Source organism: Panthera onca, chromosome F1, assembly GCF_046562875.1.
Source record: "Panthera onca isolate mPanOnc1 chromosome F1, mPanOnc1 haplotype 2, whole genome shotgun sequence".
NCBI lineage: Eukaryota > Metazoa > Chordata > Mammalia > Carnivora > Felidae > Panthera > Panthera onca.
In genome coordinates, this window is record NC_138355.1 from 12857762 (window position 1) to 12870800 (window position 13039).

The 13039-nt window shown below is 51.9% G+C and overlaps 1 protein-coding gene across 2 annotated transcripts in view; it reads right to left on the reverse strand.

Moving 5' to 3' along the window:
- Positions 1-1440: 1440 nt before the first annotated feature.
- Positions 1441-13039, reverse strand: part of GPA33 (glycoprotein A33) — a 38062-nt gene continuing 26463 nt past the window's right edge. Inside the window, exons 4-7 of one of the 2 annotated variants that reach the window (XM_060643402.3) lie at positions 9523-9675; positions 4136-4255; positions 3306-3429; positions 1441-2870 (exon numbers count right to left, since the gene is read on the reverse strand). In XM_060643402.3, the coding sequence (XP_060499385.1) occupies positions 2738-2870; positions 3306-3429; positions 4136-4255; positions 9523-9675 (530 nt within the window). In that variant the 3' untranslated portion in view covers positions 1441-2737. The remainder of the gene's footprint in view (positions 2871-3305; positions 3430-4135; positions 4256-9522; positions 9676-13039) is intronic. The other variant, XM_060643403.3, reaches the window with a different exon arrangement.

The following is a 13039-nucleotide window of genomic DNA, read 5'->3' on the forward strand; positions in this document are numbered from 1 at the left end:
GTATCAGCTGGTTCTGACCATAAGAGAACCTGCAACGATCTAATTCCCGTTGAGTTTCTGGATTGAAATAAATTCAGCAGGAGGCGGTAGCCTTGCCAGCTGGTAATGTGATTGGAGACTCAAGTAATAGAGCCCCACACTGGAGTATGGACGTGTCAGCACCACCCCTCTCCCCCTTACAAAACCACTCATCTTCCTTCAAGATGCAACCCAAACGTCACCTCCTCTTTGGAGCTTTCTTGAACTCCCTGAGGGTCCCCACTGTGTTCCTATGGCATCTTCTCCGTCTCATGTACGTGTGTTCCTGTCTGTCACTCCTCCTAAGTAAGAGTGTCTTAGTGACCTTAACATACCCTTCATCCAGCAGAGTGCGTGGTCCATAGTACGTGCTCACAAAAGGCTTGTTATGGAATTCATGCATTAGGTCCTGATTTAAGGTCATTGAATTAATGCAGTGGGCCCTGATTTCCCCTATTTTCTTACTCAAGCCTGGGGCTAAGGCACATGAACCTTCAGAGCCTTTCCAGAGGCAGAGAGACAAGCCAGCCCAAATCAGAGGAGGTGGACACCTGCCCTTCCACAGCTGCCTCAAGAACATGCTGGTAGAGCCTTGCATCGTGAGGACTGGAAGACACCTCCAAGTATCTAGAAGACCAGGAGATGACCTTGGGCAAGACACATTGATACCAAACATCATTTATTCTGCAAACACTGACCAAGTGTCAACATGCTCCAGGCCATGAATGAGATTCGGTTCCTGTCCTCATAAATTGTAAGGCCTAGGTAGAAACAGACCATATGGTAACAGATGCTGGGACAGGAGGGAGCACAGGTCGCCATGGGAAGGGACACGGAAGAGAGAATTTTGAACATGTAGCAGAAGAGACCATGTCAGAGGCGAGAAGCAACCGTGGATCATGCTGCTTTGAGGAGGGAGAGCCACCTGTTCTCTCTGACGGCTAGAACAGGAGAACTGTTTTCTCCTCTTTCCCGGGAGGGGCGCCATTTTGGGTATAACCATTTCCACCATCTTCCCTGAAGCCCGGAAACTGACTGCCAAGGCCCGCCATGGCCTGTCCAACACTTTACCTGGAGTGTCTCTCGGCTGCCAGGTATGATGCTGTCCTGTCCCTAGCAACCACTAGAGACAGCCTGACCCTCCTATGGCCATGGGCAATGGGACCCACAGGATCTGACCCTCTAGTCTCAGGCATCACGTCGCCTTCCTCTCCTCGGAAGCAGATGACGTATACGGTAAGTAGACACAAACCCATGAGACACAAGATTTACCTTGGTGGGAACAAGCCCCACGTTAAAAAAAAATAAGAATTTCCACTAACAAGTTTATTATTACTGATAGCACTTTGAATGAAGCAACGAATTTAACAACAACTATACATATATATATATATATATATATATATTTTTTTTTTTTTTTAAATCACAAATAGATGACAGATTTACAGAATTGGTTTTCTGATCACCCAGAAAAGACAGGGATGTTTACTTAGTAGGAAACTGCATTTGGGTGAGACTCGCCCTGGAGCCCCGGCGAGCTCTAAGCCGGGACATGTCTCGTGAGCTCCCAGCCAGCAGAGGAGTTGTGGCACGATGACCACCCACCAGCAGAGAGGAGCCAGGGCCAGGCAGGGCCAGGGTTAGGTGTCAGGAAGCAGGGGTGGCCATGCCTGTTATTCCGGCCTCGAGAGGAGTGATCGTGATGTGAGAATGTGGGACCTACTGCGAACAAGCTGCCCCGTGTGCATACATATGCGTTCACTTAAAGCAGTGCGTACTTCCTTCCCTAAACTAGCAAGGGGGTTTGGGTGGGAGTTGTGAGTCTACAAACATATCGCAGAGACCACAGAGGGGGAGACTCAACCTACCAAAGCAGGGACCCGACTTCAGCTGGGGTAAGCACCTGCCAGGAGGATCATGCGGCTGGGGTAGCTCAGACGTCAGCGTAGGGAGGGACTAATGCCCAGGTAACGGCCGTGTGGCCCATGATGAGTGTGGGACAAGGTGACAAGATTGTTTCCATGTGTGGGACGATCCGGAGTCCCTGGGATTTGAGATGGGCCTGCTGGGACGGGTGGAGAGGGAGAGAAACTGCATGGGCATCCCAGGCAGAGAGAGAAAGCCAGGAATCCCTGAGGAAGCATGCAGTGGGTTGGAGGTTGCAGTTTCTGGAGTGCATGGGAAATCTGGGGCGGGGGAGCGGGGAGGAGGAACTGGAAAGGGAGCCGGAGGCCAAAGTGGGTCCCGAAGCAGGAGTTCTCACTTAGGGTGGATAAATCACAGGGAGTCCTTCCTGGACTCATTCTCTCGTTTATTCAACAAATACGCACACAGGCAGGCGCTCCCGAGGCGCCCCCCTGGGTTGGCAGCCACTGCCCTCCTGAGGCCAATCGAGGGAGCGCCCGGCTCCATGCTGTGCCTTGGGAGCCCCCCACTCCCGGCTCCAGAGGAAGGTGGGGCTGTGGCCTGGTCCAGGGTGAGGTCCAGGGCCCTGAGCTAGGCGGGCGGCAGGGAGAGGTCACTTCCTGGGTGAGGGCACTTGGCAGGGTCAGTCACGAGCGAGATCCCCTTAGCCAGGTCCTCCAGCTGATGATATGGGGAAGAGGCATCCCATCCATGGCGGGGACGGAGGGCCAGAAAAATGGGTGAGGAGACGGGAGGCAGGAGCAGAGGCATGAACCGCAATCTTCCCCCGACCCCAGCCTGCAGTGTGCTCCAGTCACCGGTCAGCGTGGCCCGGGGACTCCCGCCCGTAGCTCCTCTCGTCTTCTTGCCTGTAGTCGTCCTCCTCTTCCCTCCCCGTCTGAAGCTCTCTCAGCTGCTCTGGAGGCTTCTGGTAGGCCACCCGATTCCTGCGGGCACGAGGACAGAGGGGAAGGGTTTGCCCTCGTTCTGGCGTCGGGGAGGTGGGCCTAGTGCCCTGCGTGGGAAGAGAGCCACGGGACCTGCCATCCCTACTCCTCCAGATGCAAAGGGACACTGGGCTGCAGGACGGGCAGGGGGCACAGATTTGCTCTGCTCATGAGCTCAGGGTGTCACGGGAACAGGCCGGCTCCACTAGACACGGAGGGGCCAGACGGTGGCAGGGGCTCAACCCCAAGCTTGTCCCTGCACAGGCCACAGGAAGCCTGGGGAACCAGGGGCCTTGGAGTCAGGTACCAGGCCTGCAACGCCACCTGGGGGCAGCTGTGCCCAGTGCTGGCATGACTAGAAGGGGCCATGAGGAGCTGTGACACTTCCTCCCACACTGCTCAGACCCTCGCCAACGGGTGTCCCCAGACACTCACTGCCTTGTGTCCTTGGCCTCGTCCTTCCCCCGGCAACAGCAGCAGTAGACGACAATGCCGATGACAATGATGGCTGCAGCCAGGCCCCCCGCAATGCCCGCATACAAGGCCACGTTCATGGAGGCTGCAAGACACAGAGCAGGGCAGGTGCACCTCCCAGGCCAGAAGCCCAGGCTCTGGGGGCGTGAGCAGAGCTGACGACGACGAACCGTGCTGAGGGATTCCTCTGGAAAGGCCCAGTCCCCCTCCCAGCCCAGGGGCCAGTGCAGCCAGCTTCTAGTAACACTCCATGAGGCATGGCCTTGTAGAAGGTGACCGGGTGGGGCTGGGGAACACTCTTCAGGATGGACGTGTATACAAAGATACACAGGCCAATCGACTTGGGTCCCAACACTCCCTGGGCTACCCAGGCTCCTGAAACGTCCTCAGTTGTCAGCCCTGCCAGGTCCTCTCTAGCTTGTCCTTGAGCTGGTCAGGGTGACTGGGTAAGGTCCAGACTCTGTGGCAGCTGACTCTGGGCATCTCCGCATAGCCACCGAGCAGCCCTAAGGGCGGGCGGGACTGAGCAGGTCTCCAGAAGTCAGTCTGAGGCTCTTCTTCCAAAGAACCAAGGGAACAGGACTGGCCTCTAGACAAGGGAGGCTGGGACAGGAGCGTCTGGCTGAGGTCACCCCAGCTACCCTGCCAGCCGGTGACCCTAAAGAGGCTGCCCCAACTCACCTCCACAGGGTCTCTCTCAGCTGCCTCTTTGCACCCCAAGCCAGTGATCTCCTGGGCTTTCTCCACCCCCCTTACCCTTCTCCCTCCCCCCACGCCCAAACTGCTCTTACGAGGTCTGACAGCCACAGTGATGTTACAGGACTTCTCCCCCACCTCATTTCTGGAGGTGCAGATGTAATAACCCGACATGTCTGTGGAGATGTTCTTCAGAGACAAAGTCTGGCCTGTGACTGGGAAGGAAGGACAGTCAGGGTGAGGAGACCGGTCAACGCAGTTCAGTGGAAACAGCTGGGAATTCGGAAGCCTGAATTCCTAGGTGGATACAAGCACTGCCACTGAACTTGTCTGAGCCTCGTCCGTAAGGTGGACAAAATGTCCACCTCCGGGCCTTCTAGAACAAACGCAGGCAGGAAGCGCAACTCTGAAGTGCTTAGAATTCAAACCCCCTGGGTTTGCAGCCTGGTTCCGCCACTGATTAATTTTGTGGCTTTGGCCCAGGAATTTAGGTGCACTGAACCTTAGCTTCTTTATTTACAAATGGAAATAGTCATAATCCGCGGCGCACACGGTAATTGTGAACGTAAAATGAGGTACTAATCGATACAAGCCCACAGCAGAATGCCTGGTGTATCGCAAGTGCTCAGGAAACATAAAATACGTTATGCATGACATGAAAATGCTTTATAAGTAGAAAATGTGGCTGTAACCACTTTTATGATCTTCCGAAACCGAATCCCTTAGCTTGGACTCATGGGAGACGTCTCTAAGAAATAAAGAATGGGGGCGCCTGGGTGGCTCAATCGGTTAAGCGTCCGGCTTCGGCTCAGGTCACGATCTCATGGTTCGTGGGTTCGAGCCCCGCATCGGGCTCTGTGCTGACAGCTCAGAGTCTGGAGCCTGTTTCGGATTCTGTGTCTCCCTCTCTCTATGCCCCTCCTCACTCGCACTCTGTCTCCCTCTGTCTCAAAAATAAATAAACATTAAAAAAAAAAATTTGTTTTAAAAAAGAAATCAAGAATGGTCCAGTTGTCCTCATGAGACACCGTCCTGCTGAATCTGTGATCCTGTGGGTTTCTTCACCTGGAAAGGGAGAGCTTTATGCTTACACGTACTTCCTGTCCTCAAAGACGCTTCATCATAACTGCTGTTTGGAGCGGAGAGTGAGAGACCTTTCCGTCTAATTTGCTGCAGAGTCAACCTCATAAGATTCTGCTGCCACCAGGTGGTTCCGTTTCATCCAGAGGAGACATCTGACACGGCAAGCAGGATCTAGTCACGGCACTGCTCAGAGGTGGCCTACCAGCTCCAGTAACAGGTCCTGGCTTTCTCTGACTTATTTCACTTGGCAATACACTCTGTAGGTCCACCCATTGCAAATGGCAAGATGTCATTCATTTTATGGCCGAATTTTATATATATATATGTGTATATATATATATGTGTGTGTGTGTGTATACACACACACACACATATATATATATTCCAATATATATAATCCATTATCCATTTTATATATATATATTTATATATATATATTTATGTATCACTTCTTCTTTTCCATTCAACAATCAATGGACACTTGGGCTGCTTCAATATCTTGGCTATTGTCAACAATGCTGCTATAAACGTAGGGGTGCGCGTATCCCTTTGAATTCGTGTTTTTGTATTCTTTGGGTAAATACTTTAACTTTCTGACGAAACGCCATCCTGTTTTCCACATACTTGAAATTTAAGAAACAAAACGAATGAGGGGCACCTGGGTGGCTCAGTCGGTTAAGCGCCCGACTTCGGCTCAGGTCACGATCTCGTGGTCCGTGAGCTCGAGCCCCGCATCGGGCTCTGGGCTGACAGCTCAGAGCCTGGAGCCTGCTTTGGATTCTGTGTCTTCCTCTCTGTCTCTGCCCTCCCCTCACTCACACTCTGTATGTCTCTCTTTCTCTCTATCAAAAATAAAGAAACACTAACAAAAAGAAACAAAATAAATGAGCGAAAAGAGAGAGCGAGAAATCAAGAAACAGGCTATTATTAATAGAGAACAAATTGATGGTCAACAGAAGGGAAGAGGGTGTGGGGTGGGTTAAAGAGGTGATGGGGATTAAGAAGTGTACTTGTGGTGATGCGCATTGGATGTTGTACAGAATTGTTGAATCACTATAGTTTATACTTGAAACTAATATAACATTGTATGTTAACTAACTGGAATTGAAATTAAAACTTAAAAGAAAAATAGCAAGTCCGGGCTTCCTAATATGATCACAGGGTCACAGATCTGGTCCTGCATTCACACCAGCTTTTATCTCTTGCCAATTCTCCTGGTGTCCAGACCAGCCCCTGCCCCACCTCCACGCTCTGGCAAGATAGTCGCTTGGTGTGGATTTTCCGGGTCTGGATGTGCTACCCGCTAGATTTCCTCAAGGACGACTTCCTACGATTTTTTTTAACAATCGTGTCTGGACGGCGGGCCAAATATTTCCATCTCCAATGTCACAGAGGTAACTGGAGGCTCAGAGACGCTAAGGAACTTGCCCAAGGTAGCAAAATTAAGAAATGACCGAGCGTCACCAAAGTCCTGTTTTAGGTCTAGAACTCCCTGGAGCAACTGACAGTTGTCTTCAAAAATACATATACATTCTAGAAACAACGTATGTTCGTTATAAGACTTTGTACATGACATTAAGCTATTATTTCAATTCAGTCCAGTCCAGAAAATCTTCAGAGGCTGCTCGCATCAGCTCGAAACAAGATGAGGAGGGTCTGTGTCCTCCTGGTAGGAAAATGGTAGATATGAAACCAGGGTGACCACAGGGTGATTAGAGTTCAAAGCGGAAATGCTATTTGGGTTTACAGTAAGGGAGTTTAAACTCATCCGAAGGGGCAGGGAAAGCCGGTATAAAGAGCAGAGAATAAAATAAAATCATCTATAATCTCACCAGCTAGAAATAACAGCTGGTGATTTGGGTTATTTTCTTCCAATCTTCCCCATGCACTTTCTTTAGATTCTTCCCTTGAAACCCACAGCAGTATTTCTGGATGCTCACTCTCTATAAAATGCTACCTCTTCTCTCCTATAGTCTCATATCCCTCTGAGTGTTTTCTGGAAGATTGCTTACATGTGACATTAACATACGGTGCTAAGAAAGGGGTCCATGACCTACCAATTTTAGACATCATCAAGAGAGGGTTAAATCAGTTTTTGAAGAACACAACTCTTAGAGCTTCTAATATGCTAATGAGCACCGCGTATCCATAAAGTGGGCGTTACGCCCATAAAAAGGGATACGGGAGTGCTGATGCGTAGGGGCACTTGGACCCCAATGTTTATAGCAGCACTTTCAACAATAGCCAATTTATAGAAAGAGCCTAAATGTCCATCAACTGACAAATGGATAAAGAAGTTATGGCTTCTATATACAATGGAATGCTCCTTGGCAATGAGAAAGAATGAAATCTGGCCATTTGCAGCAACGTGGATGGAACTGGAGGGTATTAAGCTGAGTGAAATAAGTCAGTCAGAGAAGGACAGATATATGTTTTCACTCATATGTGGATCTTGAGAAACTTAAAAGAAGACCATGGGGGAAAGGAAGGGGAAAAAATAGTCACAGAGAGGGAGGGAGGCAAACCCTAAGAGACTCTTAAATACAGAGAACAAACTGAGGGTGGATGGGAGGTGGGGGTGGTGGGTGATGGGCATGGAGGAGGGCACCTGTTGGGATGAGTACTGGGTATTGTACGGAAGCCAATTTGACAATAAATTACATTTACAAAATAAAAAATAAAAAATAATGGGGGTTATAGTATTAACGGTCTTATTTTGTAAACTAACCCGATTTTTTTTTTTTTAAGAGACATCTAGAAGGAACACACTTTGGGAAATGCTCTATGACCCTGGGAATACTTAGGGGGTCTATAGCCCTTATCAGAATCCCACTCTTCAGAGTGAGAGTTGCGGTCTACGTGTAAGGTATACACAGCACGTTGCAGACAGATCAGGACAGAAGACTTCAGAGTGTCTCCTAGGACCTTCCCGTTATCAGAGGCCAGCTTTGGGCTCCGGGCCTTGTTCCTCAAAGGGAACGGTGGACATTAGAAACTGCTCTGGGATTAACCAGTGCATATCCAGTGCCACAAGACCTGTTCTTATCCTGACTTGGGGCTCCCAAGCCCCTTTTCCTCTTGGAAAGGACCTAGCACAGTTTTCTGAAAGTCCGCTAAAGCTAACGTTTCCGCTGCAGTGGCGGCACCTTGTGGTCAACAAGGGGGACGCAATGGGAAGTCAGCCTCCCACTTCCCAGGGCTCCTGCTGGAGAGAGATTTCCCCACCGAGGAACCCTGGTCTCCCAGGGGCACTGACGTCGAATTGGCAAGATTTAGCTTTCCCGTTCCCGGCCGCTCTCCACTCGTCCCCCCCAACCCCGATCCTATGGCTTCTCCGCAAGCTCGGGCCGCCACCTCTCACCCAGGACCCTCAAGATCCTCCCTGGCTGCAGGGCCTGTGCCCACCCCTCAACCTTCCAAGAACCTCCTCCCCTAAAGTGCTCTAGCCCCCAGAATTACCCTTCCCTCCTTCACTGATACCCCAATTCCTACTCCATCAGTTCTTGACGCTCAGCGGACTGGGGTGGGGTTTACCAAGGATGTTCAGAACTATCACACATGGGATCTCCTCTTCTCCTCCTTACAGCCCTCAGGGAAGGTGGTATGATCATCCTGGTTTTCCAGATGAAGATAAATGTCAGAGGGGCTGTAAGTGACTTACAGCTACAAAGTGTCGAGGTCAGGACTGAAGTTCCTGTTTGGAACGGGCTGCATGTTGAGCCCAGGGACGGGGGACTTTTTTTTTTTTTTTTTTTTTTTTTCAGTTTGTTTCCTGACCAAAGGTCAAATACCAAGCTTCCCAGTACAAAGCTGGTCTCCAGGCAACCACAGCTGAACCTACCGTCTCCTTTTCTGAGAATGTGGGACCCTTACAGCGGACCTGGTCATGTGGGTGGGCACGCCCATAAACGGGGGCCAGGTCTGGGAAGCTGGGGTTCAGTGGAATCTAAGACGGACCAGCCTGGATCTGGAATGGGTATGAGAAATTCCCACCCTTGGGTGGAGCCATAGAGTTAGACCGGGGGCCTCAAATGTATACTTCAGGACATGACCGTAGTCAAAATTAAAATCCTCCTCTCCTCGGTGCTTTTGCACAGCACTGGTTATCCAGACACGCTCATTCAAGAGAATTGAGTTGCGGGGAATGAAGATAACAAATGGACATTTACTATGTGCTTCCACTGAGTGCTTTACACGAGTCACTTTTATTTCCCACAACAACTTATAAGATGGGTATTATCACGAGTTAACTTAGAGATGCTGCAAGATATCAAAGGCTGACTGCAGGGTGGGGGAAAGGGACGGCCTTCAGGGGGGCCTGATTGGTCAGCCTCAGCCAATCACCTGCATTTTGGGGTGGGCGGGGGCACCTGTCTTCCCCCGCTGTCTTCCCTGTTACCTGGTGGGGCTGGCCGCTCCTGGTTCAGGATGTCGTAGGTCCTCCAGCTGTACTGAGGGGCAGGAGAGCCCTCCTTTGATTGGCAGGTCAGCTGGATGTTGTTCCCAATGATGGTCTCTCCCTCGATGCCGCACTCTGGTTTGGAGGGTGTGACTGTGTAGGCGAAGGACCAAAGAGAAGGCATGAATCAGGCGGGACTTGGGGACAGCCACCTCCTGCCCCAGAAATACACACATACTGCTTTGTTTGTTCTCAGGTGGAGAAGTTCATAGCCTGGTGGTGACAAATACTGCTGGAAGGTCAGTGCCGCCCGAAATATCTCCTCCGTGGCCTGTCACCATCACAGAGAGGCAGTACCACCGGAAGCATCCTGAGTACAAGATTAGAGTCACCACTGTTATAAAGGTGGGTGACACTGAGGCCCAGAGAGAAGACTAGGCAAGAGCCTGGTGGGACCAGAACCCAGGTCATCTGACTTCCACATCCAGTGCTCTCTCCACCAGCCCATTCAAGTTCCCCCCAATGTTGGCTCATCTGTGCCATTTTAGGGAAATCTTGCAATCCCTCAGTGTTCCCATCTGTAAGACAAGGGGACAATAGACTTTTTCTGTAAAGGGTCAAAGGTAATATTTTGGATTCTGTGAGACACATTGCGCTCTGTCACTGCTTCGACTTTTTAAATAAAGCTTTATACACACAAAAACCATTCTTAGCTTGCAGGCCATGTATGAACAGGCCCAGGCTGGATTTGGCCACGTCTGCCCACCCCTGGATTAGGGGAAAACCCTTCTCTCTGGAGCCCTTCAATTCAAACTTCTTAGGAATAATTCCCTTTGTGTTAAGCATGACCCTTGTCCCGTGTTTTGCTGATAAAACGCAACTGCTCGGAGTAACTGGGTGATTGGAAAAACCCCAGGGGGCAGCAGAGTTGCATTCTGGGTGGAAAATGAGGACAGAAGCAGGGGGGCTGGACAGAGAGGCAGAGACAGAGAAAGGGAAGCCTACAGAAAGGAGGCTCCAAAAACCAACAGCCCCCCTGAACTCAATCCTAACCTGATCTCCCATAATTCCTGAAGACCTTAAGCCGGTGTTTTTCACTCGGCACTAACTACCACTGTGTAGGGTGGTTCATTCTACAAACTATATTGGGCACCTATTATGTCTGATACCGCTGGGCACTGGGATGACATAGTGAGCGACTTCCTGTGTTCAAGGAATCCAGTGGAGACAAGAGACAAGTAATTGGACAATGACCAGGCAGGAGGCAAGGCTGCTAGGGTAGGGAAGGGACTCTGACCCCATCGCACCCTGGGCTGGGACCTGAAGGAAGAATGAAACTAAACAAGGCCACTAATGGAGGTGGTGGTGGTCAGAGAGGTGAGGGCACGCCACACAGAGGGAACAGCATGTGCAAAGGCTCTGAGGCGGGAAGAAGCATCAAGTATGCGTGAGGTTTCAGGTAGTGTCCTTGGGGCAGGGAAGGGGAGGACACGCAGTGCAGAGGGCTATTACTGAACTGCTGTGTGGCAGCCCTGTCCCCTCCACCTCTTTCTTTAGACCCTTGCCCAGGAAATAGTGCTGCCCTGAGTGGTCACGGAGCGTGGAGACTGCCTTCCGGTCTTGCGTAGCCCCACCAGGAGTTGCTGGGGGAAGCTACCCAGAATGCACCTCTCCCTGCCAACCAGAACCAGTTTTTCTCTGAAACAGGCAGGGGGTTTGTAGGTGTGACCCACATCTCCTGCTGCTTTAGGGAGGGCCAGCCAGGTGTGGGACAAGCATGGAACACATTACAGGCGCTCCCCTATGCCAGCCCGGTTGGACAGCCCCTAAACCTAAGAGGCCCCGAAGTTCAAGAACAGGCTTCTTACATCCTGGTCCAGGCGCCAGGAATGAAGCAGCCTGGGAAGGAAGAGGCTGCTGCCTTCACCGCCCTGACAAGGAGCCCTCCTCTCTGCTGGCCCAGCAAGCAGGTACCCCGGGGGGGGGGGGGCGGGGGGGACACGGCTTCCCAAGAGACTGGCTCTAGGTCAGGGCTGCGGAGCCAAGCTTTGCCTCTGCACTCTCCAGGGGTACAGGAACATCCCTCTCCACTCATCAAAAGCATCACCCTGTTGCCCAGTATGCCTTTACCAGGGGACTAAAACTTTATTTCACAGAGAGCTGGCCGAAAATACAGTATCCCCTGAGAAGTGTCACAACAACCAGCGTCGTACGAAGTGCGCATAAATGTAGCCAGGCCCCTCTGTGTCCAGGTTTCTCTCTGGGATCCAAGACAAAAAGGGGAGACAAGGGTCCGAGGCAAAGGAGCATAGAAAAGCAATCCGAACAAACCGGAGGGTAGCTTTGCTAGGGGAAATTATCAAGGCAAATCCTTAACTCACTCGGGAGGCAGAAGAGATGACAAGAGACCAACCAGCGCCTAGGAGGCCAGGCTTCCGGAGGAATGTGTCAGTATTTGTCACCCCGGGGCCACCAACCTCAGCCCCCAAGCTGCCCTCCCGCCTCAACCCAGCCTAGGGTCACCCGACCTCACTCTGTCCAGACCCTTCTCTAAGGGTTCCCTCCCCAGCCCCCACCCCATCCGAACTAGCTAGGGCCTGGAGTCGGCTCTAGTTCAAATAGTCCCTCCTCCCGCTGCGCGGCTGTGAGGCCTGCGGGGCTCCCGGAGATCTCGGGTTCTGGGTGGGCTCGTCCTCCCCCCCCCCCCCCCCCCCCCCAATTTGTAGCTGGAAGGATTTCAGGAGCTGGAGCGCTGGGGGAGGCCAGCCCGGGGCGCTAGGGCACCGCGTCGCTCCACAGCCTGCACCTCCCGCTGATGACGCCAGGGGGCGCCAGAGGCCGGGGAGACGGGCTGTCCCGCCCCCGGGCCAGGTGGCTTCCCCCGCTCGGTGACCAGCTCCGTGGGCTCCGCCTCCGTCCGGAAGCTCTCGGCTCGGTGTTTACGGTGAGGTCACCCGGCCCGAGGGGGCGGCCCCGTATAATTAAAGCCCTTCTGCCTAAAAATAACCCAGTGGCAAAGGCATTTGGAAACTTTTTTTTTTTTTTTTTAAGATTTTTATTGGATTCCTTAACATTTGGTACAAAATGATTTCTCTCTTTCGCGCTCTCTTCCTCTGTTTGAAAGCAAAACGTTGGTTTCGCCGAGTTCCACCTTCCCAGATTAAACTGTATCTTTTGCCCTTCCAGCTAGCCAGTCCCCGTCTTACAATGAGGCTGGCCCTGAGAGGGGACGGAGGAGGCGGACGTTCACACTAAGGTGACGTCTGGATGCCCAGCCCCGAACCAGCGCGTGCTGGCCGCTGAACACGGGAGCTGCTTAAGGGAAGCCGGAAGGAGACAGAATTAGCCAGAAAAGGACCAGGGGAAGCGAGGGATTCAGCCGGGGGCTAACAGGCAATAAGCAGTGCAGAATAGAAACCAGCGAAAAATGCGCGTTTTCTTGGCTCGGGGCTCTCTCTCTCCCGGGAGCCGATGCAGATAAAAAATGAAGAGCTATGCGCACGGAACGGTTTCTTGC